This window comes from Xyrauchen texanus, chromosome 10 (genome assembly GCF_025860055.1).
Source record: "Xyrauchen texanus isolate HMW12.3.18 chromosome 10, RBS_HiC_50CHRs, whole genome shotgun sequence".
NCBI lineage: Eukaryota > Metazoa > Chordata > Actinopteri > Cypriniformes > Catostomidae > Xyrauchen > Xyrauchen texanus.
The window spans coordinates 14697931-14711922 of NC_068285.1; the positions used below are offsets into that span (position 1 = coordinate 14697931).

General features: G+C 36.7%; 1 protein-coding gene across 2 annotated transcripts; it reads right to left on the reverse strand.

Moving 5' to 3' along the window:
- Positions 1-554: 554 nt before the first annotated feature.
- LOC127650557 (DNA-binding protein RFX5-like) lies at positions 555-12593 on the reverse strand. 2 transcript variants are annotated; one of them, XM_052136047.1, is made up of 10 exons: positions 12559-12593; positions 11112-11256; positions 10806-10839; positions 9563-9645; positions 9140-9259; positions 8829-8949; positions 7703-7777; positions 7344-7542; positions 7157-7251; positions 555-5792 (listed from the first exon to the last, which is right to left on the reverse strand). In XM_052136047.1, exons 2-10 carry the CDS (start codon positions 11201-11203, stop codon positions 4797-4799), a joined length of 1815 nt encoding a protein of 604 aa, XP_051992007.1. In that variant the 5' UTR covers positions 11204-11256; positions 12559-12593; the 3' UTR covers positions 555-4796. The 2 variants fall into 2 exon arrangements, with proteins under 2 accessions (XP_051992007.1, XP_051992006.1); XM_052136046.1 differs by having other exon boundaries at positions 555-5795.
- Between the last annotated feature and the right edge of the window lie 1399 nt (positions 12594-13992).

Genomic DNA, 13992 nt, shown 5'->3' on the forward strand with positions numbered 1-13992 from the left:
AAGACAGTGCTACAGGGAGACAGGAAGGACAGCTGATCCTCGTTGCAGTGGCAGACCACGTGTAACAACACCTGCACAGGATCGGTACATCTGGATATCACACCTGCGGGACAGGACATGGCAACAGCAACTGCCCGAATTACACCAGTAATGCACAATCCCTCCATCAGTGCTCAGACTGTCTGCAATAGGCTGAGAGAGGCTGGACTGAGGGCTTGTAGGCCTGTTGTATATTATCTTTTATCTTTATATTTTTATATAAAATAATTATAATGTCTGACTTGACTAAATATGCTATGATTTGCTGTTTTAAAGCAAAAGAAAAATGTTTCAATAAGCAATTACATTTGGTACATGATAATAACATGCTATCTGTTCCTAGATCAGCATTTTGTCCACACCTTTTAACAGTAAAATATTCTGAAAATCGAAAGTCTCCAAAGAGAACTGTTGAGAATATTAGATTTGTGTATTTTAAGCATTTATAGTTGTGGAGAAGGGTGACGTGTTCACAAACACTTGATATAAAGAAACACAACATAAATATCGTTTATTAGTGCTTTATGAAATTTATGAAAATGTGCTCACAGTCAGAGGTTGTTTTTCCTTTTATATGGAAGATGTTGAATTTTACAGTTTGAACATGGAAAAACATACATGAAATACAAAAGAAGAAAAGCTTTTCAAAAAGAAGACTTTATGATTTTGAGTACAAAAACAAATAACATACAAGGTGCTGCATTTACTCTCTCCCCCCTCCCCCCATGTGCTTTCTGATAAGAAAATTAAAGTGCAAGACAAACACCAGGGTCACAATTTTTTAAAAGAAACGGCCCAACTCCAAACAATTACAAGATCCAACCAGGCATACGTACAATGTCTGACCTTTTTTTTAAAAAAAAAAAAAAAAATATTCAATACACAAACCATGCATGGACTGGCTAAAAATGGTTGTCAACAGATTACAACATCGGACAAATTATAGTAAAAATGGTCAGGATTAACTCATGGCATATTACTGACACTCACAACAAATGAATGTTTATGCAAATTCCACTTGGTTGATATAAAACTCCTTTATCTGGACTCAAAGGAAAACGTATGCTAATTAACACATGCTAATGACTCAGTGAAAAGGTAAGAGTCTAGACACGACTGCGATTGGTTGCGTTTGATTTAGTCACAATGAAACATAAGAATGACCTGCAATGATGGATACAAACACACAATCACCATCTTGATGCACTTGTGGGATCACTGTGTCATTTTGGTTTTCCTGTATTATTGAGCGCATTCGGCGCAACAGTTTTTTTTAGCCTTTTACCAAAGAGTTAACAAAATCTGTTTGGAGCTTCAGAGCTAAATCACAATAAATAATGCAAAGAAAATGTATATACTTAGAGCACAGTGTATGTATGAGGCACTATGTTGTACTGAACATTTTACATACCTGTGACATTTGACACTGTACTTTTAACAACAACAATAAAAAATAAAAAAAAACATTATTTGTCGATGGACAACAATAAGGTTATGAATATTATATCCATAAGTGGATATATTTGTACTATTATAGTTTGCTCATGTTATCAAAACATATTCCCATGGAACAACCTTATATATTAAACTGATTTCAGTGCTATCCCTCTTATAACTCGTGCATTAGTTTTGCATTTTGTAAAATCTTTGACTAATGAACAATTGTTCAGTCAGTTATTTGAATGCTGCAATTAAGACACTGATACAGCAAGCTAGACTGGTCTAAAACAACACTTCATAAACTCTTTTTAGTTTATTAAAATTACAGTTATCCCAAATATGAACATCATGTCATTGATTTACTGACAGCCTCAGTTACCATTCACCTTCATTGATTTTAAAGCAGATGCAATGAAAGTGAAAGGCGACCGAGGCAGTCAGTCCCTAACATTCTGCCTTGCATTTTTATTTCCACAACAGTTCAATTTATTTTGTGATTTTAAATCACATTAACTCAGTCAAGAAGGGTGAGATGCAACATTCAAATGCAAAGATTGAAAGTTAACTGTGCACTGGAAAAATAAAAAAACATCAGAATAGAAAATATAACACTGTACCAGATGAAACCTCCTTTAATCATGAGAAGGGATTCATATGATTTCAGCTTTGAGCAAATTAAGCAGCCGTGTTTCTTTAAAACTTAACACGAAATCTATGGGATTGTGCATTTTGTCTATATAGCGTATCCATAATCACAAGACTTAACATAACTAATGCTGATGCAACAGTAGCTGGCTGTTGTTCTGCTACTAATGTACAGATACCATAAGTACCTTGATGATTCTACCCAGAATCAGCACCATCAAGCAGCGGATGTTAAGTGCAGTCAAACTGCTGATTGGGTGAAATCGCTGCAACGTGAATCACAATCAATTTCTATGATAGTTAAACCTGTTTAGCTTCTTTAAAGCACCATTCCTCAATAGTAAAATCCTCCCCATGCTCATCTCACATATATTACTACAGCATTTGAATAAATACTAATCTGACCCCAAATCTCTTCATACATAATTGGAGTGGGTTTATTTATTTTTTAATTAAGTGCCTATTAAATCTATTTTGTATGGAAGCCCATTTCCGCAACATAAAAAAAAAAAAAATCCAGCCCACAAGTCATTATTTTTACATCTCAAAATGTTTTTATAATATCTCAAAATAAAGAGATACTACCTCAAAATAACGATGTTATATCGAATATAATGACTAATTTAATTTAATGCAGCAGAAACGGGCTTCCATACTTTTAACTACCAGCAGCCTCAGTTGAGCTGAAGTCTTCCTAAGTAGGTTTTTAGAAAGTTTTCTTTTGTTTTGTTTTTTCATTTCATAGCCTTTCAAAACGTCTGCTTTTAACAAAGCACATCAAACCAAATGCAGATTAGCAAATGTGTTTCCTCTATTTAATACATCAAATAAATGTATCTATTTCAACAAATATATATATATATTTCACATTTTTTAGTTCTTTGGAAATTGTGAATTCTTTTGAGCCAAAATAAAAAAAAAATTATATTTGCAGAGTAAACAAGAATAGTATATGAGTGTGTTTTGGGCATAATCTTTAAAAAGAAAGTACTGGGCTTTTAGCTAAGATCAAGTGTAGCATCGGGAACAAATACTAGTACAAAAGGCTACAAAATGAAAAGGCGGAATTCTCCTTTAAAACATTGTCAACTCTAACTCAACTAGAGGTTGTTGAGGCTCAAGCTCTGTAAAACTTGAATAAATAAATAATTAGCACATTTCAGTTAGAATTTAAAAGAATATAATCAAATTTCAGAAATGTATCTTAACATATCAATTATTTTGTACATGCTTTTAGGGTGACAGTGCACACTTTCCTAGCAACTAATAATAAGAATAATATTTGCAAGTAGCAATATAGTGACGATGGATATACATTTGGAAAATAAAACATTTTAAATTAGTTACAGTACACTTAACCAATGAAGATTGGAAGATGGGCTTATGGATAAATTATTTACATCTGTTAAGTGCTATTTTGTTTGTTGCTGTAAAGGTACGACTGGTCAGACTTGAATACAGGGTATTGTGAGAATCTCGAAATCTAAGCCTCATTTGCATATTTATATATAATGGTTTTATCCACCTACATATTGCACCATCTTAACCATGAGTGTTTTCTTGACCTTCACAACAGCAACTCAATGTAGTAATTATTTGCGACATTAATAATACTTAAAACGTGAACACATAAATATTACCCAATCATTGAGTGAAGGAGTCACTTATTGTGGTCGTAAGCTTTTACAACCTTGAAGTTACAAGCCCGTAATACCACTCTTCGTCAACTGAACAACTAGAAAACTCAAATGTTTCAACTGATGTTTACAAACACAAACATGCAACGACCGTTATAGCTCTTCTGGCACTGAAAATGGGGACAGATGGCACAGAGGAACGGTATGTAACTCCTACGAGTAACTACGATTAATAACTCTTTTTTTTTTTTTAGATGTTCCTCTTTTGACTTTTACATCAGACACCAAAACTGAGGTTGACCAGATTGGACTTTTACGTGCTACATTTCCCCGACAGTTTCCTCTTGACTAAAATTGGATTGAAATGCATTAAATTCACTCCAACATACATCCTTTTTCGAAACAAAGTGATAATATCTTCAAGGTCTATTTGTCTTAGTCCTCTTAGGTGTGCAGTTAATAATCTCTTTAACAAAAATCCTGGAATCTTCAGTAATTAATGGTGCATTCACATCATGTTGGCTCACATCAAAGACTCAGGTCTTTGTTAAACTCCTACTGTGATTACAATTTGAAAACAGTTTTATGAAATCTCCAATTCCTATTAATTGACCATTGTGACGTTGTGTAAAGAACAAAATGGCAGCAGCTGTTTCAAATCTTGGCCGACATCGCCAAGTCGAACCTCTGAGTTGACATCTCGTAATCATGGTAATTCCAACATGAGGTGACTGCACCTAACTTTTAAATGTCAACATTATTATAATATTTAAACATTTAAACAGCATGTAGTCGCTGTTTAAATGTGTTTTGTTGAAGCACAACTGCCAATTGCATTAACGACAGATTGTACTTTGTTTCCGTGCCTTAAGACACCCTGTAAAGCAAACACACCCAATCAAACTCAGCCCGAATGCTACAACTCAGTTTGACCTTCGAACTAGTATACAATTCAAAGAAGCACTGGAAAGGCAATGCACATCTATATCATGGTATTTCAAAGTCTCAGTGGAAAAGATGGCTGGTGTGCTGGGGTTATGGGGCATCTAGTTTAGGGGTTTCTCCAGACAAGGAGCCAAATGAGCTGGAGATCCCTGCTGAGTTTGGTATGGAATCGACCAGTGGCTCCACAGGAGTCAGAGTAATTTCGACTTCTCCTCTGTCTTCTAATAATGTTGGTGGAGGGAGGTAGGAGATGGCGGTTTGTGGCACTTCTTGAAGAGTAGGTCTTCCCTCTCTAGATAGCGGTGCTCGCTGGATGACCATACCCCGACTCAACTCGTAACTGGGTTGGTTGGGCCCTTGTAGTATCAAGACAGACTGCTGCTCGGGTTCTGGTGGAGGTTGGCAATGCACCACAACACCTCTACGCTCAACATCTGACACTTCCTGGATGGCAGGAAGTTGGCCGAAAACCAGATTTTGCTGGTCCTGGATCACAATTTCTACTACTTGCGAAGTGGCGGGTGTACAGGAAGGCAAAGCCTTCTGGATTATTCCTCTCGAGAGCGAAGCTGAATTTGGATTCGTGGTTTGGGCTGAGGGAACTTGTGCTATCAGATCTTCTGGTCTATGTTTTCTGGGTCGTCCTCTTTTGCGTTTAGGAGCAACTCCAGCAGAGCCAGAGGCTGAAACTGAGGTGGAGGAGGGGTCAGGGCCCCTCTTAGGGACGGGTGCTCGTGCTCTCTGGACTACTGGCGTTGGAGCAGTGGATGACGCAACCGTAACTGATGTTTTGTCACGTTCTGGGTATGAAAGACTCATGCCTGATGGCAGGATCATTACGGGCACCGTGCCACCTGGTTGAGACGGTATAGTAGCAACTGTAATGGGTAAAGTAACTTGAACGCTGCCTGAATCAGCAGGTGCGAGACATGGTGGAGAGGTTTTCTCTTGAATGGAACCTCTGGGGAGGAGCTGGGGCAACTTCTTCATGTAAGCCTCCACCCGAGCAGACTCCACCTTGTTGGGTGGCTTTTCACTAACCTGTTGCTTATTAGATGGTGGCTGTTCCACAGCATCTTTCTCATTCTGCTGCCAAAAACAAAAACACAGTATTTTTTCCCCCCAAGAAATACTATATTTACCATCTTTAGTATGAAACTTTGCTACTTTGTGACAAAAGTGCAGAACAACATACGCCTAGCCAGTTTGTAACACATGATACACCCAGACAGAAAGATCAGGACCACAGTGCAAAGTGGAGGGGTTGAAGGGGTTTATTTTGATATAATAGGGACTTTACGCAACAGCTTTGTACAGGATGGCTACGGCGTTCTATGTTTTGTGTGCATGCATGACTTCTGTCTAATACAGGAGAATGGCTACTTTGCCATAGTCGATACTACATGACAGATTAGGTAGGAACGTTTTATGTTTGATAAGAAATGCTATGAAGTGAGCACAGTAAGTAGCCTAAACATCCTCCTCAAACATACACTCACCAAGCACTTTATTAGGAACACCTGAACACCTATTATACATGTGATTATCTAATCATTCAATCATCTGGCAGCAGCACAATGCATAAAATCATGCAGATAAGGGTCAGGAGCTTCAGTTGATGTTCACATCAACCATCAGAATGGGGAAAATTTGATTTCCTCAGTGATTTCGACCTTGGCATGATTGTTGGTGCCAGACAGCCTGGTTTGAGTATTTCTGTAACTGCTGATCTCCTGGGATTTTCACAAACAATGGTTTCTAGAGTCTATAAGAATGGTGCCATAAACAATAAACATCCAGTGAGTGGCATTTCTGTGGACGGAAACGCCTTGTTGATGAGAGAGGTCAACGGAGAATGGCCAGAATGGTTCGAGATGACAGAAATGCAATAGTAACTCAGATAACCCCTCTGTACAACTGTAGTGAGCAGAATAGCATCTTAGAATGCACATGCCAAGCATTGAGGCAGATAGGCTACAACATCAGAAGACCACATTGAGTACTTTATTAGGACCATATTGTTCCTAATAAATTGCTTGGTGAGTGTATGTCAAATGTATTACCTACGGTCGGTTAGAATAGAAGTTGAATAAAAAAAAGGTGTGAGTTGTGTTTCCCAAAAGCATCGTAAGCTTAAGTAGATTGTAAAAACCATTAGTGCCAATGTTCTCTCCAATCAACTTAAGCTTACAATGTTTTGGGAAAATGGAGCCCTGTAGGATAACGTAGCTTAATGATTTTTGCATTTAGCTGTCTGCAGCTGTTGTTTAAAGTACCTAATGACTGGCTGACTGTACATTTTGCCACATATTACATGGCAAATTAACATATTTAAATGGTAATGAAATATTAATTGATGTTGAAATTATTTATTCTGTGAGAAGTGACTGTGAGTGATGTGGGAGTGTAAGATTTGAAAGCATACATTTCAGATTTCAGATCTGCAATACCTTATTTTCCGCACTGCCACCAAATTCCTCAGCTCCACCTGCTCGGGAAGATGCTGGAATCTTTTTGATTACCTTATGAGGTTTGGAAGGTCCACCTATGAGAACCAGAGGATCTGTTAATTTAGCTTCTCCTTCTTATTTGTTGTAACAACATCTTTACTTCATTTTAGAAATGATTTTCAAGGACCTGCCAGAGCAGCTGAGGTGACGAGTTCGGCTTGGCTGCAGCGTGGGTTGACAATGTGCTCCTGCACGAGAAAGCGTGCAATCTCCACCACTGTGTCAAACGAGCGCTTCAGGATCTTCTGGGCCCAGTCACAGATGAGCTCACAAGCTGCTTCAGTGACCTCTTGCTTGTAGGTTTGCACCAGTTCTGTCAATTCAGACTGCAGGTAGGCACATAATCCAAATAAATAAGCAAACATGTATGTTTTTCTTCAGACAGATGACAAAAAAAATCCCTGTTATCTATACTGGATACCAGAAAACTATTTAGTTTAGTGAAGGTAATTGATAGAAAAACAATTAATAGAAAAACAATCATACCGGGTCATTTTTGAGGTCCAAGTTGGGCAGTAAAGGCATGTTTAGCACAGTTTTTCTACGTATCCCACTATAGCAATATGTGCCGGCACATATGTTAAGGGGAAATACATAATGCATTGTGCTTGCTCAAGTTAACACATGATAATCTGCTTTTCACATAAATGAGTATCAATATAAGATGTGATTTTACATAAAAAGCAAAGCACAAGATTGCATTAAATTACCATTACTGTGTATCAATATTTTAAGAGTGTTGACTGCTACAGTGTGTGACACATGGAGTTGAGAAACTCATTTTATAATCTCCTTTTTTAAAACTCCTCTACTGTTGTAAAGTGTTCTCAAATGATTTTAGACTTAAAGGGATAGTTCACTTAAAAACGAAAAATTCTCTCATCATTTACTCAACCTCATGCCATCCCAGACATGTATGACTTTTTTTTCCATCTGCTTAACGCAAGCAAAGATTTTTAGAAGAATACCTCAGATCAAGTGAGTGGATGCCAACATTTTGGAGCTCCAAAATCCACATAAGGTCAACATAGAAATACACAAACGACTTTGGTGGTTAAATCCATAACTTCTGAAGCGATCTGATAGGTGTTGGTGAGAAACAGGTCAGTATACAAGTCATTTTTCCTTCACTTACACTTTCTACTTCTACATTCGTTGTGCATATCACCCCCTATTGGGCAGGGAAGGGAATTTATGATTAAAAAAATACTTAAAATAAAGCTTGAATAATACAAATACTCAACCACACCTATCATACTGAGTGGTGGTGGCGTAGTGGGCTTAAGCACATAACTGGTAATCAGAAGGTCGCTGGTTCGATCCCCACAGTCACCACCATTGTGTCTTTGAGCAAGGCACTTAACTCCAGGTTGCTCTGGGGGGATTGTCCCTGTAATAAGTGCACTGTAAGTCGCTTTGGACAAAAGCATCTGCCAAATGCATAAATGTAAATGTAATATTGTGTCCAAACACATGAATTTATCTACTGGAGTAATATGGATTACTTTATGCTCCCATTTATGAGTAAATCATGAGAGAATTTTCATTTTTGGGTGAACTATCCATTTAAATGTTTGTCTGTGTGAAAATAAAAGTCATCCAAGGCAGAAGGATATTTGGACTGTCCTCTTCCACCCAGTCTTCGTGCTTTAATGTTAGGAAAGATGTCTCGGATGATTTTTCCAAAGTTTGCTGCACTTAGAGGTCGATGTTGTAAATTGTCACAGTGCTTCCTGTTTGGATATAAAAAGGGTGTATAAGTATTGTATTTTGAGGAAGATCACAAGCATATATAGAAAGATGGTAACAGATAGTGGACACCTGAAAGCCATTAAAAAACAGGGCAGCCTGTAAGCACTAGTAGCCATTTGCAAAAGTAAATCAGCCTTGACATGCGTAAATATTTTGCACCCCAATTCTCACCGGTAGGTCTCGTAAACATCTTGTTTAGGCAGGCAGGTGTCAGGATGTTCTTCCAAGTGGCTACGAATCCAATTGCAGGTGTGAAGCTGGTCTGCTGTGTTGACCGAGTTTGAGTCACTACTGGTGCACACAGGGAAGTGGTTTGTTAACATGTTACTGTATACACATAACATTTCTTGTCATAATCTTCTCATTGCTAGCTGGCTTTATATTTGTGAATAATGAGCAATAACTATTGATTGACTTGGATAAAAATAATTAGCATAAGAAGGACCCTGCAGTATTTACATTTAAATTTGCAGCTCAGAAATTATAATTATTAAACTGTCACCATGCTTTGAAATGATATTCAGCATTACAGATTATCCAAATGGATCTATACTGATCCAAGTGCACGTGTGCTGGTGATTTTATGTACTGTACCTCTTCTCCCCTGCACTTGGACCTGAGGGTAGCTGTAGATAAAGGTAGAGTTTGTCATTGTCAGAGAAACGCTGCACATCTTCCTGAAAAGAAATATCACAAAGAATAAGGGATGAAGATGGACATGTAAATGGCCTCTCAAAAGCTTTGTAAATATCCTTTTAAACAAGCTGTGATTCTCATAATGAGCATAAGATGTTGCTCTATAAGTGAGGATGATACCAGTATGATTTAACATAATACTGTGATTCACGTACCACAGTTATAACCCAATGTAAACATTAAAGGTTCTATCCAAGCGGATAAAGGTTTAGTTCACTCTTTAAGGAAGATTAGCACATCTTTTACTCACCGTCATGCCATCCCAGATGTGTATGACTTTCTTTCTTCAACTGAACATAAATGATGATTTTAGAAGAATATCTCAGCTTTGTAGGTGCATACAATGCAAGTGAATGGTGACAAAAACTTTGAAGCGACAAAAAGCACATAAAGGCAGCATAAAAGTAATCCATAAAACTACAGTGTTTTAATCCATGTCTTCTGAAGCGATCCAACTGGATTTGAGTGAGAAAAGACCAAAATGTAACTCCTTTTTTTCTATAAACCTTGATATCAACAGTCTCCTTGGCAATCAAGATTTCAAGCTTGAGTAAACTTTGCATGCATCAAGCACTAGGAAGTGATAACATGCTTGAAATCATGATCGTGCCAGGACACTGGAATGGCAAGCGAAACAGGAGTTACATTTTGGTCTATTCACACTCAAAATCGATTGGATCGCTTCAGAAGACATGGATTAAACCAGTGGAGTTTATGAATTACTTATATGCTGACTTTATGTACTTTTTGGAAGTTCACAGTTTTGGTCACCATTCACTTGCATTGTGAGTACCTACAGTGCTGAGATGTTCTTCTAAAAATCTTTGTGTTCTGCAGAAGAATAAAAGTCAGACACATATGGGATGGCATGAGGGTGAGTAAATGATGAAAGAATTTTCATTTCTGGGTGAACTCTTCCTTTAAGTATCTAGACATTTAATATAAAAGTTGCAATTTAACAACACCTATCACCACTTTGCTTTTGAGCAAGATACTACAGTGTACTATAGCTAACAAAAAAAGTGTTATATATGCCATTTTTCTATAAATATTTTCTATAGTAATAATTACAAATTATTTTTATATGAAACTATCATTTTAGAGACCTAAAATAAAAAAATGTTCCCTCTAAGAAACTTACCAAAATTTTGTCCACTTTGCACTGCACATTTTTACTGTGGAAAAAGAAAAAAGCAGAGTTTCAGATCAATTAAAATCAATGTGGAACAGATGAAACCTTATTGGCAACAATACAAAAGAAAAAGAAAAAGAAAAAGAAAGAGAGTGGCTATAAAGTTTATGCTCTGCATTTGCTTTTATGCAAAGTTCTTATTCCATTTAACACTTAACACTTTTTCTACTCCAGTTGAAATGTATGTGATATTTCACCTCTACTGAGCTTATTCTATCTTCCTCACGATGACAAATAAAAATGACTAGTTCTTACGAAATGTTGTTCTTGAGTTTCTGGAGTAGCATGCTGGGCTCCGTGTCCCCCTCCCCAGCCGAGGAATCTGCCTTTAAGTGATCTTCTTCCATTTCTCAACAAGGCAGGAGTGGCAAACTGCATTCAGAACCCTAATGGACTTGTTCTGGGTTATGAAACAGACATTAGTATGGTTTATGTATCTGCACAAGTTTTTAGCCTAAATTTCAATATTTAAAATCATGATTTGAGTAATGTGATTTACTGCATGGAGCTAGAATACTGATCAAGTCAACTAGATGAAGTTATCATGTATTTGTACAATTCCCTTGCAGATTAGAGCTAATTTAATTTCAGCCATCTGTCTTGAAACCATATATTCCTTAATAAATTTAAAACAGCCCACAGGATTTTTTATTTTTTTTTAAGTTAATTATTTAATGAGAACATCAAAATTACAAAATGCATGGCAAGAAAGCACTTAAAAAAATATCAACACAAATTGGTTACTGGCAATTTTGCATTTTGTCATATGACATTGAATTGTCAATGATCATCAATCTCACTAACATTTAGGCCATATTTACTCATCCAGCTGAAATGTGACCAAAACACAAAATTACACCACGCAAGCGCCTAATTTGGCCACGTCTAAACGCACAAGATATTTTTCCCATTTTGAAAATACAGCCACTCATGAAACTGTTGTCAGGTCAATCGGATAGCGACCATGCCCAAATACTGCAGGGTTGTTTTATCCTTCCCCAGTCTAGACATATCCTCATATTCAGCACGCATGCGTCCAATTGATGGCTTTTTCGACATCATGATATATGCATGATACCAGACAAAAACCCAGGACAATATTTGGTCATTATAACCCATTTAATGCTTGGTTTATCTAATGTCTGACCAACATATCCGAGATCTGGAGACCTACACCCATGTGCACCCTTTTGTGGGTGTGTTGCAAACCAACCAGCCAGAAGCTACATGAACGTATATATTATTAATGACAAAAGGCAAATTTTTCTCAAAGTTAAGTCATTAATCATTAGCAGTGTGCCTTTAGCTCATATCAGCCTAGTTAATAGAGCACGACTTAGCAGCTAATATGCTAATATGAGTTCAAGCAGGCCAAGAGACGTCGACTTATCGGACATACAAACTGAAGGGTTATTTTAAAACCATATATCATCATTTAGCGATGTGATTTGTAAATATAACTAATCATTAGTATATTATGAATACACTAACTAACTAACGTTAATAGCATTAGCCATGACAGCTGCTATAGAACTAGCTAGCTACACTTGTGCGCCTCGAAAACCTTCGATTATTACAATAAGATACCGAAACCGATTCATTAACTATAACCATATTCATTGTTCGACTTTTACCTAGTGTCACATGCCACGTAAATGCAAAATAGTTGTACCGTTACTTTTATAAACGAAAAAGAATCTACCTGAGACAAATATAGAGCAAAAATCCCCTTTCGGCTTATTTTGTGATTGGACGACTGTGTTATGTCTGCCTGACTACAAAGGAAATCTCGACGATGATTGGCTGATCTGAGTAATTCTACTTGGATACCAAATGAAAACTCGATTTGATTGGTTAATGGTTTTATTCATTTTAATATTCTGACAAGCAACTATAATTTGTGTGTGTGTGTGTGTGTGTGTGTGTGTGTACGGGATATCTTCTTGAAATAAAACAACCGGTATTGGCCTCACAATGATAGAAGTGCTTTCATTGTACGAAAGGCACATTAAGCTTTATTGTGGTACTAACACTGAAGGTTTGTCATACAACAAAGGAATAATACTAAATACCATTTTTTTTTTAAATAAGCGAACTTAATGTAAACATCCATATTTCCTGTCTTCATTTTGATTCAAATGATCTCATTTCGTCATCTGAGGATAATACGTTGAAGCCTTTTTTATTTTAAGATTAATGGTAAATAAATTACTTGCAGTAGTATTGCATGTGCTGCAATACTTTGCTAATTTAATACTGACATTGGTAGCGTTGATTACGATTCTACTGTATATAAACGTTTTTAATTTATCTGTTGGTAATTCATAATAATAATTTATCACAACAACATGCTATAAGTACATAAATTACTATCTATACTCAACCATGGAAACAAAAAGAGCCACTTTTCACACCCTGTTTTTCATTGCAGTTGTCCCAAAACTATCTTTTTCTCTACTACCCCTACATTTGTAAATAAAACACAGTTATTTATGTATAAGCATAAGGGATGTTTGGGATCTTTATGGTGACCATTTCCTTTACTTTTTCAATTTGAGCATTTATTTTACAATGTAGTCCTCTAAAGTAGTACAAATTGTTTTGTAAGCAAACACATAATGCTAATTAATTCGCCAAGACTTACATCGGGAATTTCCCGTGGGTTTTAAATCAGGGTTGTGGTAAACATAACTTAAAGATACTTAGACTTTTTGTTCTACAACATAAATGACACACAATCATACTTAAAACGTATATTTTCAAGATTAAAAAAAATGCATTTTGTTAACGAGTTAGATAAGGACTACAAATACCACAAGCATGTGAGTTAGCGTGCCTGGCGAAACGGGAAAGCGTTGTAGTTCTTATCTAACAATTTATTAGCAAAAAAAACACAGAGCTTCACAGTTTGGGATATGATTGTCTGTAATGTATGAACGCCCAAGTATCTTAAAGTAATATTTTCCACAGACCTTATTTGACTTATAAATTCAAAACTGTAATTATAATATCCACTCGAAAATGCGCTTTGCAAACGGCAAATGGAGACTTTTATTTTGACATCATCGGGATTAGTCTAAACCGGAAAAGGAAGCAGCGCATTCTGTGCACAAGTTTGACCCTTGTGAACTTAGAA